A 22,908-nucleotide genomic window follows, 5' to 3' on the forward strand; every position below is an offset into this window, starting at 1 on the left:
CCCAATCAGAGCACGAGGGGGCGTGACTTTTACAGAGCCCGTCGGAGAGGGAAAGGGCGCGGCTGCGCCAAGGCCCCCCCCCTCCTGCCCAATCAGAACCAGAGGGGCGCGGCTTAGGGGGCGGCCCGCCCCGCCCCGTCGCCGGTCTGTCCAATGGGCCGGCGCGCGGGGCGTGGCCGGCGCGGGCCCCGCCCCCGGGCTGCCCGGCCCGGGCTCCGCAGCGGGCGGCGGGCGCGGCCAGTGCGGCGGCCCCATGGAGCAGCGGGAGGGTCCCGGGTCCGGGCCCGCGCCCGGCTCGGGCGAGGCGCTGGCCGCCCTGGCCGCCTTCGGGAAGCTGCTGCTGGGCCTGGCGCCCGTGTACGTGGCCGGGCGGCTGGGCCTGAGCCTGGGCTTCGTGCTGCTCGGGCTGGCGCTGTTCGCGGGCTGGCGGGCGGCGCGGCGCGGCAAGGAGCGGAGCCTGCGGGCCGCCCGCCGCCTGCTGCAGGACGAGGAGCGCCACGTGAGCGCCGCCGCCGCCGGCCTCTACCTCAGCGCGCGGGAGCTGCCGGCCTGGGTGAGGAGAGGGGCCCCGCCCCCGGGGTTCCCGGGATCCCCACCCCCCCGCCGGGAGCTGCCGGCCTGGGGAGGAGAGGCCTCGCCCCAGGATCCCCGGCCCTCCCCGCCGGGAGCTGCCGGCCTGGGTGAGGAGAGGGGCCCCGCCCCCGGGATCCCCTTCCCCGCCGGGAGCTGCCGGCCTGGGGGAGGAGAGGGGCCCCGCCCCCGGGATCCCCTTCCCCGCCGGGAGCTGCCGGCCTGGGGAGGAGAGGGCCCCGCCCCGGGATACCCCCTCCCCGCCGGGAGCTGCCGGCCTGGGTGAGGAGAGGGGCCCCGCCCCGCCCCCGGGATCCCCCCCTCCCCCGCCGGGAGCTGCCGGCCTGGGTGAGGAGAGGGGCCCCGCCCCGGGGTTCCCAGGATCCCCACCTCCCCGCCGGGAGCTGCCGGCCTGGGTGAGAGAGGGGCCTGCCCCTGGGATCCCCTTCCCCCGCCGGGAGCTGCCGGCCTGGGGGAGGAGAGGCCCCGCCCCCGGGTCCCCACCCCTCCCCGCCGGGAGCTGCCGGCCCGGGTGAGGAGAGGGGCCCGCCCCGCCCCCGGGATACCCCAGGATCCCCTTCCCCGGGAGCTGCCGGCCTGGGTGAGGAGGAGGGGCCCCGCCCCCTGGGATCCCCACCCGCCCCCGCCGGGAGCTGCCGGCCTGGGAGGAGAGGGGCCCCGCCCCCGGGATCCCCCGGCCCCTTCCCCGCCGGGAGCTGCCGGCCTGGGTGAGGAGAGGGGGCCCCGCCCCCCCCCGGGATACCCCACCCCCTCCCCCACTGGGAGCTGCCGGCCCGGGTGAGGAGAGCGGGACTCCCCTGGGTTCCCCGCTCCCCCAGGTCCCTGTAACTTCTGGGACCCCTTGGGGTTCCCTCACCCCACTGTGTACCCCCATCCCCCCATCTCCTCTTCACCCCCCTGGGGATCTCCCTCCCTAGAGCTGCTCGCCTGGGTGAGGAGAGCACCTGCCCCCCACCCCCCAAACACACACAGTTCCCTCTGCCCCACCCCTGGGGAACTTCCCGTCCTCTTCACCCCACTCCCTGCCCTGAGCAGACCAGGCCCCCCTCAGCCGGAACCCCCTCATTCCCCCCCTTCACTCATTCACTTCCACCAGGAGCTGCCTCAGCCCTGCCTCAGGATCCCTCTCCTTGGTCCCTGCCATCCTCTCTGCCTGCCCTCACCCAGCCCCTTGGCTGGGTCTGTCTATAGCAACCTCCTCCCAGGGCATCACATGCCCGTGTCCCTCCCAGAGACTGCACCGTTCCTTCTCCAGGAGCCCTTCGCTCTGGGCATCCAGTTCCCTGCCTCTTCCTGTGCCAGGCCCCATCTCGTGCCAGCCCTGCCCCACCCTGCCATCCTGCCGGTCCCTTCTCCCCTTCCCTCATTGCTTCTCCTTCTCCCCTTCTCTGTGTGTGGGGAGCAGGTGGGTGGGGGTGGGAGGGTCGGGATTGGATCAGTGACGATGCAGGGGGGGCATCGCAGCCCAGCCCCCTTTTCCAGCAGTGGGAGCAGCTGGCCCCGGATTTTGCTGGGGCTCCCCAGCAGCCGGCTGCTGGTTCTTTTAGCACCGGCCGTTCTGTGCGGAGCTGTAGATTGAGCCAGCACGGAGCACCGGACACTCAGCTGCCAGCGCAGGGAGAGAAGGGACCAAGCAAACTCCTGAGCAGCCAGGATCAGAGGTCGGCAGCTTCAGTCTTAGGTGCTGAAGGTTAGACACTGACATCCAGGCAGGGCTGTGATCCGGCAAAGCCCCTGGGCCGTGTCACCGAGTCCATCCCTGTTCAGGGGTACACGGAGCTTAAAGGCCCCTGGGCTCTGAGCACATGCTTATGTGGCTTGCTGAATCCAGGCCTTGGTTATTGCAGCGGGAGCATCTGAAAACTAAACGAGTTCTGGGTGCTTCCGTACAGACCTGGTGTGAACATTCTGGCTCAGGGCTGGGTTGGCTGGCGTTAAACCTACGCTGGCTTCCAAGTTAATTTGAGTCATTAACAATCGGCGCAGAGCCCATTTCACAAGGCGTTCTCTGCTGGGGCTTAACGGAACTAAAATCTAGCAACAGGGGAGTGTTTGTGGCCTGGTGCTTCTGCGGTTTTTACTTCTCCTTCGTCCCTCTTTGCCCACCAGAGTGTTTCAGGTACGCCTTGGACAAGCGGGGGCTGGAGCAATCTTTAGAGCTCTGTTTTGTTAGGAAATAAAATATCATAATGACGTCACTTCTAACATCTTTAAGTGGGAAGCGGTGTTACATGTGGATTGAAGCCACGGTGGGTCAGAGCAGGGGTCCGTCTGAGTCCAGTATCCTGTCTCCAGCAGTGGCTGGACCCAGCTGATTCAAAGGGACATTGTGGAATGACTTCCCCAGAGGGGAAGTTCCCTCCTGACCTCTATCAGTTCGAGGTTGACACGTGCCCTGAAGCATGAGGGTTCAGATCTCTTCCAAACTCTTCAGTAGGCTTTTTAAACCCTACCCCTGCAGTGTCTGCAACCAAAACCTCACAGCAAGGTGCTGCAGCATGAGAACCTTAGCGTGACATGGGAAATTGCTCAGTTCACCAGCTCCTTGGGGCAGGGTCCAGAACAACATCTGATTTGGTTTACGGACCCAAAATGGATGAAGATCAAGATGCTTTACACAGCATCAACAGTGACAAACAAAATATCGATGTTGAAAAGAGGGTTTTTTTGGCCACTGTGGTCAGGAACTGGGGCGGGGTGACAGGAAGTGAAAATACAGATCTTTGCCTCAGGACTAGATATCTTTCTGCCAGAGATGCACTTGCTCACCCAGCAGCTGGGGGCTGGGGGCAGGAATCAGCCCTGGGTGATTAGTAGGGTGCCTTCTGCCCTGGAAATCCAGGATTTTAATCCTGACGGATAAAGAAGAGCTGAAGCCTCATCTTCTGTGGTTTAAAAAAGTCTTGGGCTCTGTGTGTCCGGCAGCTGGGATGGGGGAAGCGGGATGTGTGTGCTCGTCCCCTGGGATAAGGGATTCCTTACACACCATACATGGAGAGATTTCCCTGCACTGGCCTTGTGTTGCTCCGGGATGCCGGGAATGCGAACCCAGCTATGCGTGGTGCAACCCTGAGTGCGTTGGCCCCGTTTCCCCCCTCCTGTGGCGAAGGAGGGGGGATCGTACGTGGCAGTGGGGAAGGGGCAGATCCCTTTTGGAAGGGGGGGGCTGGGAGTCACTCATTGGAGTGTGTTCCTGTGTTTTCCAGCTGCCCACCCCGAGCCGTCTCTCCCTTGCTGGGACCAGCCGGGTGGGGCCGCCCCCTTCCCCCAGCCAGGCTGGTGTGGAACGGGAGCAATCCGCTGCTGAGTCTAAAGGTTGGGTCGTGAAACAGGCAAATGTCCTCTGGCCCTGGGCAAACCTGCCTATAGGGCGCATGAGAACGGAGCTCAGTCTCCGGGCTGCCCCACTGGGGCTGGCTAGTGCCAGTTGGCTGGGTGGCTCAGAGGCTGGTGGTCTGGGCCTCAGGGGACCTGGCTTTGCTGGGTGACTGTGAGCAAGTCGCTCTGGCTCTCGGTGCCTCAGTTTCCCCACCCAGCCTTCATCTGTCTACCCAACTCGCGAGCTGTTTGGGGCAGCGACCGGCACCTGGCAGGGCAGGCCCCTGAGCCTGGCCGGCCCCTCTAGGCGCTATCGCAATCCGACACTGCCTGCTGCAGCCTCCTGAGGCCCGGCAGACTCATTTCACAGGCCAGAATCGCTCCCGTCCGGCCCCGCCCCGCTGCCTCCAGAGGAAGCCGCCGCTCTGAGCCGCCGCATCCCCGCTCCTGGCACGCATGGAATGCGGCTGAGTCACTGCCAGCCGCCCCCTCTGTTTTCTGCCATAACGGAAACCCTGCGGCTGCCTCTTTCTCAGCCCTGGGCGCCCTTGGCAGCTGCCGGCAGCTCTGTGGGTGTCGCGTGCTCCCCATCCACCTACCCGGCTCCACGAACCTGGTGGGGGGAGCAGCTGTGATGGATGCAGGTCCCTGTGGCTCATTCATCCGCTGTCTCTAGACAGCTGCTTCCTGCCTCTCCCCGCAGACCTGCGGCCTCCAGGCCCCATGGGGAGCTGGCCCCACGGCCCAGCCCAGAGCCTGCGGAAGGGTGCAGAAAGGCTCCTGCTGGCTTTGGGTCAGGGCCGGCGGCGGGGAGGGGGCGCTAGGGAACCCCTGGCCGACCCCAGCCGGGGAAACGGGTTCCCCCACAATGTGCAGGTGGAGCCCAAAGCTGGGGGAGGCTGAGCTGCCCCTATAGAGACCCCCCGAGCTCCCGGCCGGGCGCGTGTGCAGGGCCAGGTCGCTCAGCAGCAGCTGTGTGACAGTAGCCGTGCGGGGCCCCTCGTGCAAAGCCGCACGTGCCTGGGGCACCCCCCTCAACGTGCACGGCTGGGAGATGCTCCCAGTGGTACCGATGGGGATGGGCAGCCTCTGCTGAGCCCCCAGCCAGCCCTGGAACCGTGAGCCCCAGCTGGGCTCTGCCTCCCGGCGCCGGGGCAGGTCGGTCCCCGGAACAGGCCCGGCAGGTTTGGAAGTGTCTCCTGGGCGGTGTTTGCTCTGCGGGGTGCAGCTCCTGCCCCATCCCCCATGAGTGCTAGTCGAGTGCGGCCGTGGGGGGAAGGGGTTGTATGGGGGGGTTGCGCTGCCTGAGCCGGGCCTGGCGTCTGGGTGCCGGCCTGGGGCACTTTCTCTCACAGTAGCTCTGCCGAGCTCTCCCTTGCGCTGAGCACAGGGCCCGAGTCGCCCTCACCAGCTGGCTCCCTCTCAGGTCAGCTTACTGTACAGAGGGGGAAACTAAGGCACAGCAGGGCCCGGGGGGGCGGGGAGCTGGGAATAGAACCCAGGAGTCCTGACTCTCAGCTTGTGCCCACAACTCTCCCCTCTGCAGTGGGGCGTAGGGGCGGGCGCTTGGCTTTAACCCTGGTTCCTTCCAGCCAAACTCACCACTTTAGCAGATCTCCGAGCCGAGAAGAGCTCCCCGCTCGCCCCCTGCCAGTCAGCTCGAGTGCCCAGATGGTGGAGCGCTGGGGTGACCCAGGGACTTGGACTCTCAGGGTCTGGCCAGCGGAGAGGCCTGCTTGGGTGGCAGGAGACCTGGGCTGTGTTCAACTGCTGCGGGTGCTCCCTCTCTGTGCCTCGGTTTCCCCATCTGGCCTGAGGGACTATGGGAATCGCGGCTGCGCTGGAGCAGGGCTTGGCAATCGCTCCCTGCCCCCAGTTTGCAGTGCCCCAAATCCGTCCCCTCCAATGGACACGGGGTTTGTTATCGTAGGGTCACTCACAAGCGCTGCTGCTCTTGGCGGGCTGAGCGCAGCGGACTAAGTGGAGCATCTGTCATGGGCGTTAGGCAGGGCGTGCCCGTATGTTATCGTAGGATCTCTCACAGGGCGGGGGGGGGGTGCTTCGCATGCCGGTTTGTTTTTGTAGGGTCTCTCACGGGGGCTGTTGATCTTTTCGTTTTGCACTAACCCCCAAGTCCCTCTCTGGGCTCCCAACTCACCTTGATCAGCTTCCCTGCAGGCGTCGTCCCCTCCCCTCTGGATCCCCAGAGCTCAGCAGGGTTGGTACCCCCCCCCGCCAGATCAGCCCCCCCTTCCCAAAGACCTTCCGGGCCACCCCCATCCCCAGCATCATTTCTGGGGGGGCAGGTCCCCCCTTTCCCCGAGCTCTTGGCTCGGCAGCTCGTTAATCAGATGCTCTGGGTGCCCCCCCCCCGGCCCCCAGCTGTGGGATCTCTGCCCGCTGGGTCCCGTGGTTACCGCCCTGCACATGATCCACGGTGGCAGCAGCTCAGCCCCGTATCTGGGGCCTGATGCCTCCCTTGTGATGGACGAGGGAGGGGGTCTAGTGGGGGGGGGTTGGGAGCCAGGACTCCTGGGTTCTGCCACAGCTTGGGGAGGGGAGTGGGATCTACTGGTTAAAGTGGGAGGAGGTGGCCCCCTGAGTCTACTGCTTATGCCCCGTATGGGAGGGCGCAGCCCGTGCCCCACTGGTGCCCTCCCCTCTTGTGCCTGGCCCCATGTGCTGCTCTCTGCCTTCGCCTGCGAGGGGAGGAAGCGAAACAGCTTGTGGGAGGCTCTGGGCTCCCGGCCGCAAGGCAACTGTGGGCCCCTCGGCTGCTCCAGCCGCCACCCTGCATGTCCCTCGTGCGTAGAGCTGACAAAGTGGGGCAGGGTTTGGCATGCTGCTCAGAGCCTGCTCGAGGGTGACTGTTTGTGTCCCTCATCTGTGTCTGTTCCAGAGCCCTTCGCAGGCTCTGTGCCAACAGGGAAATGCAGCCACCTCTGGGGTGGGACACAGGCTGTCTCTCCAGGGATCCCTCACCCAGTGCTGAGCTGTGGCTGCCTCTGGGGTGGGACATGCAGGCTGTGTCAGGGGGTCCCTCGCCTGGTGCTGAGATGCAGCTGTCTCTGGGGTGGGACATGCCGGCTGTCTGTCCAGGGATCCCTTGCCCGGTACTGAGATGCGGCTGCCTCTGGGGTGAGGCACTGCGGCCCAGGCACACCATGCAAGCGGGCTTTTGAAGTGCTCAGCCATGCAGACAGGATGAGACCTGAGCAGATCCCCCGGCCAGACCAGGCCAGGCCTTTCCAGCTCCCTGCATCGCTGTCTGTGACCAGGATACTGGCATGGGAGTAGGAGCTGGACTCTGTGGGCCTCTCCCCCCCCCCCCCCGGGGCACACTCCCTTAGCCGATGGGCTCTGAGGGGGAGGGGGAAGGGGGGGCTGATTCTGCGGCGTCCCCCCTTGATCCTAGCCGGGCACGTGGGAGTCATGCCCTGGAGGCCCCCTACCCCCAGACTTGACGCCTTCTGCCCAATCCTGACTCCCTGGCGCCTTCTCTTCACTGCCCCGGTCGCCGTGCCCAGCCCGTCCTGGGCTCCCTGTCAGATCCGTCTTTCCCATCCCCCCCAAGCTCCTCGGCCTCCAGTCACTGGCTCCCAAAACTAGCTCCCGGTCCCCCCGGGTCACGCCTGGCACTGGGGGCAGAGGGAGCTGGTGCCCTCGGGGTAGTGCCCTCCTGGGTTTGGTTCATGCTGAGCCCCCCACAGCTGTGTTCTTAAACCTGGGTTGAGGGGGGAGAACATGTGAGACGGGCGCTCCGGGTTTCGCTTTGATTCTCGTCATGGGGAAGCTGAAGGGCCCCTGGCACCCCCGCTTCCTGCCCTGCCAGCGGCACTGCGGGGGCACCACCCCACAGCCCCAGCGGGCCGGCCTGCGTCTCTACAACGCTGGGGGGTGACTTGCTTCGCGGGGCGGGGGGCCAGGCCTGAGGTCTCGTGTGCTGCCACGTTGCCGTTTCCCCCGTCACCAGGCCAGGCCGCACTGCAGGCGAAAGATCTGCACACACAGAGCTCCATTGCCCAGCTTGTGCCTGACGTCGCTGCAAACCGTCCTGCCCCCCACCCCTTCGGGCCACACGCGGCGGGGAGCAAGGGGGCTTTACCATTGGTGGGGTTGGTGCTGCACACGGATGGGTGGGGCCAAACTCCCTCTGAAGCCGGGCACCAAAGAAACGGCCCCATGGTCAGTATTGGGGGGCGCGCAGGGCCTTTTCCTCCCGCGCTGGCAGCTCTCCTGCAGCCCAGCCTGACGCGCTTCGCCAGGCGTCTCCTGTGGTTTTTCTCTGCGGTCCCCTCGGTTCTGAGAAGAGAGAGGAAGAAACCCGCCCTCGGCGGCAGGCAGACTTGCTTCACGCCCTGGGTCTCGGTGATAAGCCGCCCGGGGGGCTGGAGCCTTTGACCCCCAGGGTGCAACCGCTGCGTCGTCACCTCGTTCCCGGAGTCCCCGGCCCCTCCACTCGCTCCCTGGATCGGGGCTCCTGACCCAGCCCCTCCTCGCCCGCTGACCCAGACCTCGCTGCAGGTGGAATTGAACCCTTGGCACGTCCTGCGTTTTCCCTCCCCGTGCTAAGAGCCTGGTGCAAACAGCAGCAAGAATCTCTGGAGCCCTTGGTACACGAGCAGTGTGGGGCCCCCGTGCACTTCCCAGATATCTCACACACACACACACACCTGTGGCTGAGCGGGGTGTTAACCCTGCTTTGCAAATGGGGAAACTCAGGGAGAGGAAGTGACTTACCCGTGGTCACAGAATGGACAAGAACCCAGGAGTCCTGGCTCCCAGGCCTCCTGCTCTACACACTAGATCCCATTCCCCTCCCAGAGCTGGGGAGAGAACCCAGGAGTCCTGGCTCCCAGCCCCCTGCTCTAACCACCAGCCCCCACTCTCCTCCTAGAGCCGGGGAGAGAACCCAGGAGTCCTGGCTCCCAGCCCCCTGCTCTAACCACCAGCCCCCGCTCCCCTCCCCGAGCCGGCTGACGGGCTCTGTCTGCCTTTGTCTGCAGGTCAGTTTCCCGGACGTGGAGAAGGCCGAATGGCTCAACAAGGTGAGCGCGAAGGGCGGGCATGTGTCTGTCAGCCATGGGGGGTGGGGGAGGCTGGCTCTGCCCCCCAGCTAACACCCCTTCCCCCCACGTGCCCCCTGCAGATCCTGGCCCAGGCCTGGCCTTTCTTCGGGCAGTACATGGAGAAGTTGCTGGTGGAGAACATCGCCCCCATGATCCGCGCCTCCAACACCCACCTGCAGACCTTCGCCTTCACCAAGGTCGACATGGGCGAGAAGGTAGGGCCCCCCCCCTCGGGCCCCCACCTCACCCCCAGCCCACATCTCCCAAGCTGCTGCTGGGCCTAGCAGCCCTGGGGGGCTGGCTGAGGCCCGAGCTGCTCGGGGCGGGAGGGAATCTCTGCCTGGCTCCCTCCCTGCTGCAGGCGGAGACGGATGGAGCTGGGGGGGGAGAGGGGCACCCCAGGGGTGCACAGAGTCAGTGAGACCCCGGCCCTGTTAAAGCAGCCCCTCCACGAGCATCACGTGGGCTGGGTGCACGTCCGTCCCCTCAATTCGCCCGCAGCACGTGGCCTTGTTAAGCAGCTGCCATGTCCCACCCCAGAAGCAGCCGCATTTCAGGGTCCGAGCCCTCTGGGGAGCCAGGATCTCCCCCGTAACCGTCTGCCTCCTGCTTCCATCCAGCCCCTCAGGGTCATGGGCGTGAACGTTCACACTGGCCAGAACAAGAAGCAAATCCTGCTGGACCTGACCATCAGGTAAGGAGCCGGCTGCCTCCGCGCTGCCCCCTAGCAGCCAGCCCCGGCAGCGCAGCTCGGAGACTCGCCCGGGTGCCGAAGGGGCCGGTTCTCAGCCCCTGCCCCTCTGGGCCAAGGGCCTGGTCGCCGGGGCCGGGATCTCGCCAGGAGGGGCCTCAGGGCCTGTCTGCGGCCTGCAGCCTCGGTCCTTGGGCCTGGCTGCCCTGTGCGGTGCCTGGGGGGCGGGGAGACGGGCCTTGGCTCTCTGCTAGGGAGAGGATGGGGGTCCCTGGTCTGGGGGGGGAGCCGGGGTACGGGGAGGGGCGTGCGAAGGGTTAAGGGGGGGGCTCCCCTCATGCTCCCGTCTCCGCAGCTACGTGGGGGACGTGCACATCGACGTGGAGGTGAAGAAATTCTTCTGCAAGGCCGGGGTGAAGGGGATGCAGGTGAGACGCGCCTGCGAGTGGGGCCCAGCCTGGCCCCGTGGGGGGGGAGTGTGCGGATCAGGTGCCAGCCCCCACTGCGCTGCTGGGACGAGCACCAGCCAGGACCCAGCGCCTCCCACGCTCTTGGCCGAGGCTGAGGGGGTTGCTGGGATGGGGGAGCTGGGGGGAGGAGTGGGGGGGTTGCTGGGGTTGGGGGAGCTGGGGGACCCGTGGGGAGTTACTGGGGTGTGGGAAGGTGGTGGTGAGGTTGCTGGGGAGCCATGGGGAGTTACTGGGGGAGCTGGTCGGGGGAGCTGGTTGGGGAGGCGTCGGGGTTGCTGAGGTGGGGAGCTGGTCGGGGAGCTGGTTGGGGAGGCATGGGGTTGCTGGGGTGGGGAGCTGGTCGGGAGAGCTGGGAGGAGTGGGGTTGCTGGGGTGGAAGGAGCTGGTGGGGGCTGGGGGAGCCATGGGGAGTTACTGGGACGGGGAGCTGGTTGGGGAGGCGTGGGGATTGCTGGGGTGGGGAAGTCTGGGGAGGAGTGGGGGTTGCTGGGGTGGAAGGAGCTGGGGGAGCTGTGGGAGTTACTGGGATGGGGAGCTGGTTGGGAGGCGTGGGGTTGCTGGGGTGGGAAGTCTGGGGGGCGGGGCCAGGCGCTCACGCTCCGTCTCGCCCCCCAGCTGCACGGGGTGCTGCGCGTCATCCTGGAGCCCCTCATCGGGGACATGCCCATCGTGGGGGCCCTGACCATGTTCTTCATCCGCCGCCCCGTGAGTACAGCCCCCCCGTGCCTGGGGGCCGCAGGGAGGCCCGGCTCCGAGCCCCCCTGGCTGAGGAGTGTGTGGGGCGCTGGGGGCGAGGGCAGGAGGCCGGAGATCGGTGCGGGAGCCGGACCCGCTCTCCGGTCTGGAGGTGCAAATGGACTTGGGGTTTCCCCTGGGCTCTGAGCACCGGGCTCCCCGCCCAGCGCAGCGACTGGGGGCTGTGGGGGTGTCAGTCCCTGGACGTGTCGTGGCCCCACGGCCCCCTCCCCAGACACACACCCCCCCGCCCCCCGGCCTGGCTCCCGCTCTGGGGCAGGCCCAGGCTCCGGCTCGCCGGCCGCGGGGGGTTGACTATGGGGCCCCCGGGAGATACCAAGATGCCTTTAGTGGGGGGGTGCTGATAAGTGCCCCCACCCGCTGTCTGGGATTCCCAGTGTGCCCTCCAGCTGGGGGGGAGCAGCTGGTGAGTCTAACCCCCCCTCGCTTTCCCCCCCCCAGACTCTGGACATTAACTGGACGGGGATGACCAACCTCCTGGACATCCCAGGGCTCAGGTGAGTCCCTGCCCCCCCCCAGGCCCAGTGAATGCCCCACGCAGCAGGGAGTGGGATTGGAGGGCAGGGAAGCAACAGGAGGGGGGGGCAGCGGGATCCTTAATATTTTCTGTCGATTCCCTGTCCGGTGGGGGTCTGCAAAGCCCCCCAGGCTGTGTCCACACCCCATCCCCCGCAGCCCAGCCGTCCCCCCCCCAAGGTTTGGGGTTGCTGGGACACCGGCCCAGCCGGCTGAGCTCTGCCCATGTCCCCCCCAGCTCCCTGTCGGACTCGATGATCATGGACTCCATCGCGGCTTTCCTGGTGCTGCCCAACCGCCTGCTGGTGCCCCTGGTGCCTGACCTGCAGGACGCGGCCCAGCTCCGCTCCCCGCTGCCCAGGGTAAGGCCGGCACCGTGCCCGGGGGGAGGGGCCGGGGCGCCAGGGCCTGGCTGACTCTCTCCCCCCCGCCCCCGCAGGGGATTGTCCGCGTCCACCTGCGGGAGGCCAGGGACCTGCAGTCCAAGGACAAGTACGTGAAGGGGCTGATCGAAGGCAAGTCGGACCCTTACGCCCTCGTCCGCGTGGGCACCCAGGTCTTCACCAGCCGGGTCATCGACGAGAACCTGAACCCCGCCTGGAACGAGACGTACGAGGTGAGCGCGGCCGGCCGGCGGGACTCGCACTCGGGGCGCCGAGCCCGACTCACCGGGGAGCCTCTCCGAGAGCCGCCCCGGCCCGGGCGCTAGAGGGGACGGAGCCCCGGGTGGGGTGCATGTGGGTCTGGGCTTGGTGCGCGCCCCCCCCCATGCACTGACCTCTCCCACTTCCGCCCCCCTCCCCAGTTCGTGGTGCACGAGGTGCCGGGGCAGGAGCTGGAGGTGGAGGTGTTTGACAAGGACCCCGACCAGGACGACTTCCTGGGCAGGTGAGAGACACGGGTGGGGGGCACCAGGCCGGGATCCGCTGCCAGGGGGGGCCCCGCTCGGGGGATGGGCAGAACCACAAGGGCTGAAGCCACGGGGGAGGCCGGGGCCAGATTCAACCCCCACTCGAGCGGCGGGTTCTGGCCGGGTGCTCACGGCGTCTCCTTCCGCCCCTTCCAGGATGAAGCTGGATTTCGGGGAGGTGCTGCAGGCCCGCGTGCTGGAGGAGGTCAGTGGGGCGGCAGGAGGGAATTGGGGGTGGGTTTGGGGACCGCAGGGCTGGGGGTGTGCGTGGATCTGGGGGTGGAGGGGGCGGCAGGAGGGGTTTGGGGACGGCAGGGCTGGGGTGCGTGGATCTGGGGCGGAGGGGCAGCAGGAGGGAATTGGGGCGGGTTTGGGGACTGCAGGGACGGAGGGAGTGCTGGGGGTGTGTGTGGATTTGGGGGGGCGTACCCCCAGGTGCGGAGGTGGGGGAGCTGGCTGGGAATTTCATGACTCCACGTTTCCCCTGGGAGAGGCCGGCTGGCTGAGAGCGTCTCTCCGGGGGCTGCAGGGGGAGCGTCTGGGAACGCTTGGGAAGGGAGATGGTTCCAGCCGTGGGGGTCCGGGCCACGCACCACGGGGGGGGCAGGATCGTTGGGTCAGTCCCAGCGTTTGGCTTCGGAAAAGGCCGACGCTGAGCCTAGCTGGGTCCCCCCCACCCCCGGTTCATGAAAAAAATTGACTTTTTCTCCCAATTTGGGGCGGGAAAATTTTCCCAGGGTAAGAAACCTGTTTGCTGCCAGGCTCTGAGCCGCGCGGCCCATGGGCGGGTGGGGGATCTGGGCGGGTCAGAGAGGTCCCCTTGGGCTGGGGAGGTGAGTGGCTGGAGCAAAGTGGGGGGCACGGGGGGCTCGGGGGCTGAGGATGGGGAAGGACAGACGGGGCTCGGGGGGGGGGGGGCGGCTGGGGTCTCTGGGATTCAGGGGCTGACCCATGTCCCGTCCCCCGGCAGTGGTTCCCGTTGCAGGACGGTGGCCGGGGCCAGCTTCACCTGCGCCTGGAGTGGCTCAAGCTCCTGTCCGACGCCTCCAAGCTGGAGCAGGTGAGACCCCCCCGGAACGGGACTGGGCGGGCCCAGGAGCCTGCTCCTGTCCCCCCCGTCGCAGCCAGCGCCAGCCTCAGCAGCCCCCGGGACCTGGGCTCCCCTCGACTCTGAGGAGCTCCCTCCACGGGGGGGGCCTGACGGAGCCGGGGCTGCGGATACAGGACATCACCATAGTGCAGCCCCCTCACCGGGAGAAGAGCAGTCTAGTGGTTAGAGCAGGGGGCTGGGAGCTAGGACTCCTGGGTTCTCTCCCCAGCTCTGGGAGGGGAGTGGGGTCTAGTAGTTAGAGCGGGGGGGGCTGAGAGCCAGGACTCCTGGGTTCTCTCCCCGGCTCTGGGAGGGGAGTGGGGTCTAGTAGTTAGAGCGGGGGGGGGCTGAGAGCCAGGACTCCTGGGTTCTCTCCCCGGCTCTGTGAGGGGAGTGGGGTCTAGTAGTTAGAGCGGGGGCTGGGGAGGAGCTGAGAGCCAGGACTCCTGGGTTCTCTCCTCAGCTCTGGGATTCCATCATCAGTTGACCGCAGCCTCCATTTGTGCAGAGACCAGGGCGGTTGCGAGGATGGAGAAGTTCAGCTTAAGATCCATGGGGGGGTTGGGGGAGACCAACTCCTGGGCAGACAAGAATGGGGGCGGGGCGGGCGGTGAGCCCCCCTCGGCATGGGGGGGGGTCTGTTGGGCCAGAGCTTTCAGGGGTGACTCTCTCCCTGCCCCAGGTCCTCCAGAGGAACCGGGGAATCTCCTCCAAGCCGGAGGCGCCGTCAGCCGCCATCCTGGTCATCTACCTGGACCGGGCCCAGGAGCTTCCCGTGAGTATCGGCGCCGTGGAGGGGGGCCGGGGCAGTGGGAGGAGGGGATCTGTACTGAGTGGGGCTGGGGGGGCTTGTACCTGGAGGGTTGGGGGAGCAGATCAGGGGTGGAGGGTGTTTCTGGGGGGAGGGAGAGGAGCCGAGCTGGGTCCTGGCCCCCGGTTACCGTCAGTGACACACACCCCCGTCTCCCCACAGCTGAAGAAGCCTGGCAAGGAGCCCAACCCCATGGTGCAGCTCTCTGTGCAGGACGTCACGCGGGAGAGCAGGGTGAGCCGGGGCTGCAGGGCCCCCCCGGGCCACCGTGTGATGGGGGGGGGGATTGCAGAAAGAATGGGGCCGAAACAGAGCCCCTAGCACCTTCTGGCCCAGCCTCCCCCAGCAGGAGCCGCTGGTGGGGGCTTCCAAGAGGGGGTGCTGTGGGGAGTGCGGCAGGAGCTGGCTTGGGGGTCCCAGCAGGGGGCGCTGTGGGAGCGGGGCAGGAGCTGGCTTGGGGGTCCCAGCAGGGGGTGCTGTGGGAGCGGGGCAGGAGCTGGGGGGGGCTCCCAAGAGGGGGCGCTGTGGGGAGTGCGGCAGGAGCTGGCTTGGGGGTCCCAGCAGGGGGCGCTGTGGGAGCGAGGCAGGAGCTGGCTTGGGGGTCCCAGCAGGGGGCGCTGTGGGAGCGGGGCAGGAGCTGGCTTGGGGGTCCCAGCAGGGGGCGCTGTGGAGAGCCCCTGTCTCCTGCCCCAGCCTCCCCCAGCCGGGGGCGCTGTAACCCAGCCCCATCTCCTCCCTCCCAGGTTGTCTATAACACCAGCAACCCAGTCTGGGACGACGCCTTCCGCTTCTTCCTCCAGGACCCGGCCAATCAGGACATCGACATCCAGGTGGGCCCCGCCCCCTTACTGGCAGGCTCCACCCCCTGGTCCTAGCCCCGCCCCTTCCCCTGTAACGGGAGCCCTTCTGCCCCCTGCAGGTGAAGGATGACACGCGCCAGACCAGCCTGGGCTCGCTCAGCGTCCGCCTGTCCCGCCTGCTGAGCGCCGAGGACCTGACGCTGGACCAGTGGTTCCAGCTGGAGAACTCGGGGCCGGGCAGCCGCATCTACATGAAGCTCGTCATGCGGGTGAAGCTGGGGCGCGGGGTGGATCTCGCGGGGGGCGGGGGTCCCCCAGCAGCTGAGATCTCTGCAGCCACCAGCAGCTGCCCCCAGGGAGGGGGGGTGATCCCAGCTCTGCTGAGAAGCTTCCTGGGCCCTCTGCCAGTGGCACCCCGGGGCCGTTAACGTCCGGCTCCCCCCCGTGACGCCCAGTGCCGCTCTCCTCACAGATCCTGTTCCTGGACGCCCCCGAGGTCTGCAACACTCCCCGGCCGTGCGCCCCGGGGCAGTCGGACGGGGAGACCAGCACCTTTGCTGGCAGCAGTGTGGACATGCCGCCCCGGCCCAGCCAAGCCAGCCCCGACGCCCAGTTCGGCACCGAGGTACAGCCATGGGGGGGTGGGGGATATGCTCACCCCCCACGGGACGTATGGGCCCTGCAGCCTGCCCCTCCCGTGGGGTGCTGGGACGTCGAGCCCTGCACCCCAAGGTGGCTGGTTCGAATCCAGCCCAGGGTGCTGTGCGCTCGCCGGGCCGTGGAGACGGAGCCCTCACGGGGGCAGCGAAGCTAGGGCAGGCTGGGGGGGCCTCTCCTGTGCAGCGTCAGGGGCGGCTGTGGGGGGGAACCTGCTCCCGAGCAGGTCACGTGAACACCCCCCCCCATCCCCCCCAGAGTGTGATCCGCATTCACCTGCTGGAAGCCGAGAACCTCATCGCCAAGGATAACTTTATGGGCGGCATGATCCGGGGCAAGTCGGACCCCTACGCCAAGGTGCGGCTGGGCGGGCAGAGCTTCCGCAGCCACGTGATCAAGGAGGAACTGAGCCCCCGCTGGAACGAGGTCTACGAGGTGAGGGGGGCGGGCTGGGGAGCAGAGCGCAGGGGGGCCCCTCCCCTTCCCGTGGGGCTCCGAGGGCCCAGCCGGGCTGAGCCTGCCTAGGCCGGGAGGGGGCAGAGAGATGTTCTCCCCCCCCCCTTTCCTTGAGTACCCCTGAGGGGCCGGGGGGGGTCCCATCCATCATTCTACAGATGGGGGAGCAGCACAAACGGGGGGACTGCCCAAGATTGCGCAGTGGTCAGATCTGGGCGTAGAACCCAGGAGTCCTGGCTCAGCCCCCCCGCCACATCTAACCCACTAGACCCCGCTCCCGTCCCAGAGCCGGGGAGAACCCAGGAGTCCTGGCTCAGCCCCCCCGCCACATCTAACCCACTAGACCCCGCTCCCCTCCCAGAGCCGGGGAGAACCCAGGAGTCCTGGCTCAGCCCCCCCGCCACATCTAACCCACTAGGCCCCGCTCCCCTCCCAGAGCCGGGGAGAACCCAGGAGTCCTGGCTCCCAGCCCACCACTCACCTCCTCCGCCCCTCCCGCCCCGGTCTGTGCTGGGAGCAGGACCACGGCCAGGTGGTGGTGGCTTCTGGTGACCCCCCCCCCCCGTTGTTTCCCCTCCCCGAGGTCGTTGTGAACGAGATCCCAGGCCAGGAGGTGGAGTTCGAGATCTACGACAAAGACGTCGACAAGGACGACTTCCTGGGCAGGTGGGTCGGGGTCGGAACCGGGCGGGGGAGGGGAAAGAACCAAACTGGGGCTCCTGCCCCCCCCCGCCCCACTCGTGTCCTCGTGGGGTTCCCTGGTTCGGGGGGCGTCTCTGCGCCCCCTGCCCGGGCTGCAGGCCCCTCCGGCACACGACTCGGCTTTGCGGGGGGCCCACCCCCCAGACTGACCCGTGTTCTCCCCCCAGGTGTAAGATCGCCCTGAAGCGAGTCCTGAGCAGCCGCTTCATCGACGCGGGGGGAGCTTGTGGGCCCGGGGAGGCGGGCGGGGGGAGGGGCAGGCAGGGGGATCTGACCCCTGCTGCCTTTCCCCTTCCAGTGGCTCCCCCTGGAGGACGTGAAATCCGGCCGCCTCCACGTGAGGCTGGAGTGCCTGGCCCCCACCCCCGACGGCGCCGAGCTGGAGCAGGTACGGGGGGGCCCCAGGATCCCGGGCAGGCTGCTGTGGGCTGGAGCAGGGGGCAGCCGCTGGGCGAGGGAGGGGGGTAGCGTCAGCTCTCAGCCCGTGGGGAGGGGGTGGGGCTAGAGCGATACGGGGGGTTCCAGACGCAGCAGGTGTCGCAAGCGCCGCGAGCTTGCTGGGTCTCAGCCCAGCTCCGGAGTTGGCACCAGCCCATTGGGTATTGACTCCCTGAGAATCCCCAGCCCTCGCTGTGCGGGGGGGCAGGTGCTTGGCCCAGGGTTTGCTGGGTCACAGCCGCACGGCTCAGGCTGCGGGAGCCGTCCAAGCCACGGCCAGCGCTGGGCTAGCAGGGGCTGCGGGTCGGGAGTGAGGGGCACCGGCAGAGCTGGGGGCGGGGGATGTGGGGCAGGGAGAGCTAGGCTGCGTGCTAGGCTCTCTGTGAAGCCAGCCCTCGCGGTGGGGGTGCCAGGCCCCCTCCCCTGCCCGCTGTCCTGGGCAGCCCCCTGGCTCTGCCCCCCGGGGCCGGGGCTCACGCTGGCTCCCTTGCAGGTGCTGATGGTGAATAGCCTGACCCAGACCCAGCGGAGCGCGGAGCTGTCGTCCGCCCTCCTCTCCGTCTTCCTGGACCGGGCGGCCGACCTGCCGGTGAGCGCGGCCCCACCCCTCGGACTCCTGGGTCCCGGCCTCGCCCAGGCCTCCCGCTCCGCCCTCTCCAGGTGCTGGGTGTGGGGGGCAAGACCCCCCCGGTTTGCAGCCAGCCGGCCCCAGGCTGGGGGTCTCAGACACAGCCTGTTGTGCACCCCCCTGTCTGGTCCTGAGGGGGGGCTGGCCCAGCTCCGTGGGGCTTGTGCCCCCCTTGGTTTCTTCCACTCACCGCCCCCCTTCTCCCCAGCTCCGGAAGGGCTCCAAGCCCCCCAGCCCCTACGTCAGCCTTTCCGTCCGGAATGTCTCCCACAAGAGCAAGGTAGGGGGGCAGGGGGAGGGGCAGAGTGTGGGGCTTGTCCAGAGGTGGGGGCTGCCGGAGAGGGAGAGGCATTGGGACAGGTGTGGGGGAGACCTGGGGGGGTCCCTGTGGGGCCGGGGGATGGTCTGGGGGGCTTGCCCTGTGCCGGAGAGGGAGAGGCATTGGGACAGGTGTGGGGAGACCTGAGGAGAGGCATTGGGACAGGTGTGGGGGAGACCTGCGGGGGTCCCTGTGGGGCCGGGGGATGGTCTGGGGGGCTTGCCCTGTGCCGGAGAGGGAGAGGCATTGGGACAGGTGGCGGAGTGGGTGTTGGGAGGGGGGGTACTTGTGCTCAAGGGGGTGCCATGGGGAGGGGCACCCTGTGTTCTGGGGGGGGTCCTGGCCTCTCTGCTTTCACAGGCTTCCCCCCCCCCCCCCAGACCGCCACCTCCACCGCGGAGCCCATCTGGGACGAAGGCTTCTCCTTCCTCGTCAAGCGCCCCCACGTGGAGTCCTTGGAGCTGCAGGTAAATCCCAGCCTCCCCCCGCCCCCCCCCCACTGTCCGAGCCAGGCCTGAGCTCTGTCCCGCCCGCAGGTGAAGGACGAGGGGGGGCAGGGCCTGGGGTCGCTGAGCCTGCCCCTCACCCAGCTGCTGGCGGCTGAGACGCTGACGCTGGATCGCTGGTTCCCGCTCAGCCGCGCCGGCCCCGGCAGCCAGGTCCTGCTGCGAGTGCAGCTCGGGGTGAGTCGCCCGGCGGGGGCGGGGGGGCTGGGTGCACTGGAGGCTGAACCCCTCTGATCCCCTTGTCTCTCCCGCCCCCCAGATCCTGGTCTCCCAGCACTCGGGGGTGGAGCCCCGCAGCGCCCGGTCAGCTGGCGAGGAGGCCGAGCGCCCCCCCGGGGGGTCGGAGCCGGAGCTCTACGTCGGGGAGGACGGGGACCGCGGGGGGGCCGGGCCTGCCCAGGAGCTGCGCCAGCGCCTCACCCACGCGGACAGGTGGGGGGCGCCCGAGTCGGGGGGGAGGGGGGCAGCTGCAGAGTCCAGCCCCCTGGATGCCCAACCCTTTCCTGGGGGACCCTGGGGCCCTCCCTGGGCTCGACCCGGCACTGCCAGGAGCCGCCACTTGGGGGGCTACCGTAATACTGCTACTAACGAGCATGATATAACGGGGCTCGGATCTCAGCTGGGGGCTCTAGGGGCTACCGTAACACCACTAATAAAAGGCACACTACAGTGGTGCTACTGTAATGCACCTAATAAAGCTCACATAATAAAGAGGCTCAGCTGGGGGCTCTAGGAGCTACCGTAACACCGCTAATAAAAGGCACAGTACAGTGGTACTACCTACCGTAATGCAGCTAATAAAGCTCATGTCATAAAGAGGCTCAGCTAGGGGCTCTAAGGGCTACCGTAACACCGCTAATAACAGGTCCACTACACGGGTGCTACCGTAATGCTGCTAATAATGGGCACACTACAGTGGTGCTACTGTAATGCCGCTAATAAAGCTCCATGTCATAAAGAGGCTCAGCTGGGGCCTCTAGGTGCTACCGTAATACTGCTAATAATGCACCCACCCAAATGGGCAGGATTCCAGTGTCCCCCCATAACGCTGCCCCCTCTCCCTTGCGCAGTAACTCGGAGCTGGTGGAGGGCCCCCTGGGCCAGCTGCAACTCACAGTCTGGTACCACATGGACGAGCGCAAGCTAGTTGTCATCGTACATTCCTGCAGGTAATGGGGGGCCGGGCATGGCGATGCGGAGATGTTGGGACCCCTTTCAGGGCGGGGGGGAGGTTTCCAAGGACACCTGGGTTCTCCAGCTGCCCTGTATGAGCTTAAGTTCCTCTTGGCTGGTGGGGGGCTTGGTTCAGCCCCTTGTTACGGAACCAGCTGCCCTGAGCCTGTGTGGAGCTTGCTGGACGGGGACAACGTTCCCCCCGCTCCCAGGGGACCAACTCAGGCCTGACCCCAGGGCTTCCAGGATCTCCCACCACTGGCTGGAGCTGGTGGGAGGTGCCCGGTGCCCATCGTCCCCCTGCCTGGAGCTCCCTACCAGCGGTTGTAAGGTCTGGGCCTTTGGGGTTCACCCCACATCCGTATGCAGGCTGGGCACCCAACAGGGCCCCCCAAGAGCTTGGCGCCAGCCCCCGTCCGTGGCTCTCTGGGCACGTCTCTGCAGCGGCAGGGTGGCCGGCCCGGCTCGGGAGGTAGAGCTTTGCCGCCCTCTGACCCCCTCGTACTGTGTGTCCCCCTCCCGCACCTCCCCAGGAAGCTGAGGGCCAGTTCGAAGGACATTCCCGACCCCTACGTCTCCCTGATCCTCCTGCCCGACAAGAACCGCGTGACCAAGAGGAAAACCACCGTGCGGAAAAGGACCCTGAACCCCGAGTTCAATGAGAGGTGATGGGGGCAGTGATGGGGCTGGGCGGGGGAGGCCTCTTCTCACTGGTGTGGGACCTGTCCCCAGGCTCCCCTCACACCTCTGTCTCCCCCCCACACACCCCCCGGCAGGTTCGAGTGGGAACTGCCCCTGGAGGAGGCCACCCGGAGGAAGCTCGAGGCCTGCGTCAAAAACAGCGTCTCCTTCATGTCCCGGGAGAAGGAGCCCCTGGGGAAGGTAAGGGGGGGCGTCACCATGGTTACCGCTGGGCTGTCTGTTCTCCCCCCCTCGAAACATATCACCTGACTCCTGCTTCTCACCCCCAGGTGCATCTCGACCTGTCGCAGATGGACCTGGCCCAGGGCAAGGCCCAGTGGTGAGTGGGGGGGAAGGAGCTGGGAACACCCCCTGCCCCAACTGAGCAATGGGGGAGTCTGGGAATCTCCCCTGCCCCTCTCCCCAGCTGCAGCAATGGGGGGCGGGTCTGGGAACTCTCCCCCTCTCTGGGGAGAGCAGGTGGGTCCCCCTTGTGAAGTCCAGGGCCAGTGGGGCTCCCTGATTGCTGGGGCCCCACACCCCGGGGTGGGAAGGTGGCTGTGGGGCGGCTTCTCCCAGGCAGAGCAGCGCAGGGACCTAGCCAGAGCGGGGCCCCCTCCGGAACGGGGCCCCGTGTCCTGCACCCCCCCGGCCCTGAAAAATCTCAGGCTCCCCAGGAAGGATGGGGGGGGGCTCGTCTGCATCGGGGACCCCGAGCACTGTGGCCAGAAGCAGCGGGCGCCCAGCTCGGCTCAGCAAAGGCACCTGCCTGCTCCATGGCGGGGGATCTGGGCTGGGGGGGCGGTTCTGGAGGCCGCTGCCCCACCCATTCACGCTCTGCCCCCTTGATCTTGCAGGCACAACTTGAAAGACGACAGGAGCAGCTCTTAGTCCCCCTGGCAGCCCCCCGCTTCCCAGCAGGGCCCAGCCCACGCCCACCCCCCGGCGGCACCAGCCTTCGCTCGCCTGGCTCTGAGCACTCGCATCTCTTCCGTTCTCTTCGGTGTAAAGCCATGGGGGGGGCGCTGGGGGGAGGCTGTGGACGGGGGTGTCACACCCCCCCCATTCCCCGCCCTGCGTCACTGATCAGGGATGCCAAACGCAATCTGCCTTTAACTGACCAAAGAAAATGGACCCGCGGGCGGAGCCGGGCAGGAGCCTGGGGCCTCGTCAGCAGGCACCGGCTCTTGGGCACGATCCCAGATGGAGAAGGGCAGGATGGGGTGTCCCCCCCCAAGAATCTCACCTGCCTGGTCCGAAACGCAGGCCCTGCCGGACGGCACCGCGGGGCGGGAGTTGCTCGGCACGGGGGGCTCTGGCCGAGCTGCTGCAGTGTGGTAGAGAGAGCAGCCCAGACGCCAGGGTGACGGGCGTGGGTGAGACCCCGCCGAGCCACGGAGGGCAGGGATCCCGTCCTGCCCAGCGAGAACCACAGGGGGTTTATCGCCCCAAGAAGGAAAGATCCCCCTGCCCCCCCCGACCCTGTACCCAGCAGCAGGGTTCCCAGCTCCAGCACAGAACCCCCCGGCCCCACTGCGAAATGCAGCCGCTCCTGCTCTTCGCTAAGGGTCTGCCCCCCCCCCCGTGTCTCGCTCTCTCCAAGGTCCTCGCCTTGTTTTTCTTACTTTGTTGTATTTCCTTGTGCCAGTTTCTCGGCTTTTTTACGTTATTTATCTCATGTGCCTTTTAATTCTTGTTTTAGAAGCAGCCGGCTCAGGGGGGGAGAGGCGGGCCCCAGGCCGGCTGCACGGGGCAGGAGGGCTCTGCCCCCCCCGGGCATGGGGTGAAGGTAGATTCCTCCGGACGGTGCCCTGGACCCTCCCCACGGGAGCCGCCCCCTGCTCAAGCCAAAAACTCTCGCGCCGTATTTATCTGTATTGTGAAGACGCCGCTTTTCGGGTGTTTGCACCACGAAGGTCCCACGCGGCCGGCAGCAGCCGGGCGCCCCCACTGCCCGCGAGGCCGGGCCCCCGCCTGCCAGGCCGGCACCCTTGTAACCCGCCTCTGCCAATAAAAGTGAGGAGTTGACAAGCCTGGCGCCGTTGATTTCACCCTCGACGGCTGGGTCAAAGGGGAACCTCCCACGTTCGATGGGGCCCCTCCAACCTCCCACCCCCCATGGTTCTCAGCTACCCCAGACCTGGTAGGGACCTGCCCTGGGGCTGGGCGGAGGTTAGATGCCACCATCCCGTCTCCTGGCGAGTTCCCTGCTGTAGCCGCGCTCTGCCCTCCCGCGCCAGGGCCGGTGGATCCGAGCTGTGGGAGCTGATGGAGGGGGAGGCAGCGTCTCTCAGGCAGCCCCCCGGGCTCCCCCCTTGCCCCTGGG

At 67.4% G+C, this 22,908-nt stretch overlaps 1 protein-coding gene across 3 annotated transcripts; it reads left to right on the forward strand.

The window, feature by feature from the left end:
- The first annotated feature begins 240 nt into the window (after nt 1–240).
- ESYT1 (extended synaptotagmin 1) lies at nt 241–22,615 on the forward strand. 3 transcript variants are annotated; one of them, XM_039514464.1, is made up of 31 exons: nt 241–553; nt 8,916–8,957; nt 9,059–9,193; nt 9,599–9,672; nt 10,025–10,097; nt 10,755–10,844; nt 11,337–11,392; nt 11,650–11,773; nt 11,851–12,027; nt 12,217–12,299; nt 12,478–12,526; nt 13,292–13,381; nt 14,094–14,186; nt 14,385–14,456; nt 14,966–15,052; nt 15,142–15,291; nt 15,495–15,647; nt 15,938–16,114; nt 16,719–16,801; nt 17,005–17,051; nt 17,134–17,225; nt 17,769–17,864; nt 18,112–18,183; nt 18,603–18,689; nt 18,759–18,905; nt 18,988–19,160; nt 19,799–19,897; nt 20,435–20,566; nt 20,678–20,783; nt 20,873–20,922; nt 21,440–22,615. In XM_039514464.1, exons 1-31 carry the CDS (start codon nt 254–256, stop codon nt 21,471–21,473), a joined length of 3,243 nt encoding a protein of 1,080 aa, XP_039370398.1. In that variant the 5' UTR covers nt 241–253; the 3' UTR covers nt 21,474–22,615. The 3 variants fall into 3 exon arrangements, with proteins under 3 accessions (XP_039370398.1, XP_039370399.1, XP_039370400.1); XM_039514465.1 differs by lacking the exon at nt 241–553 and adding an exon at nt 976–986; XM_039514466.1 differs by lacking the exon at nt 241–553 and adding an exon at nt 1,223–1,235.
- Nucleotides 22,616–22,908: the final 293 nt, after the last annotated feature.

Source organism: Mauremys reevesii, linkage group 25 (genome assembly GCF_016161935.1).
Source record: "Mauremys reevesii isolate NIE-2019 linkage group 25, ASM1616193v1, whole genome shotgun sequence".
Classification (NCBI taxonomy): domain Eukaryota; kingdom Metazoa; phylum Chordata; order Testudines; family Geoemydidae; genus Mauremys; species Mauremys reevesii.

What these genes read in the sequence shown, in the direction of transcription:
- ESYT1 (XM_039514464.1), top strand. Translation starts at nt 254, where the DNA reads ATGGAGCAGCGGGAGGGTCCCGGGTCCGGGCCCGCGCCCGGCTCGGGC. An exon ending in TCCGCTCCCCGCTGCCCAGG is followed by an intron (nt 11,774 to 11,850) that starts GTAAGGCCGGCA and finishes CCGCCCCCGCAG; the next exon opens with GGGATTGTCCGCGTCCACCT. An exon ending in AGGCCCGCGTGCTGGAGGAG is followed by an intron (nt 12,527 to 13,291) that starts GTCAGTGGGGCG and finishes GTCCCCCGGCAG; the next exon opens with TGGTTCCCGTTGCAGGACGG.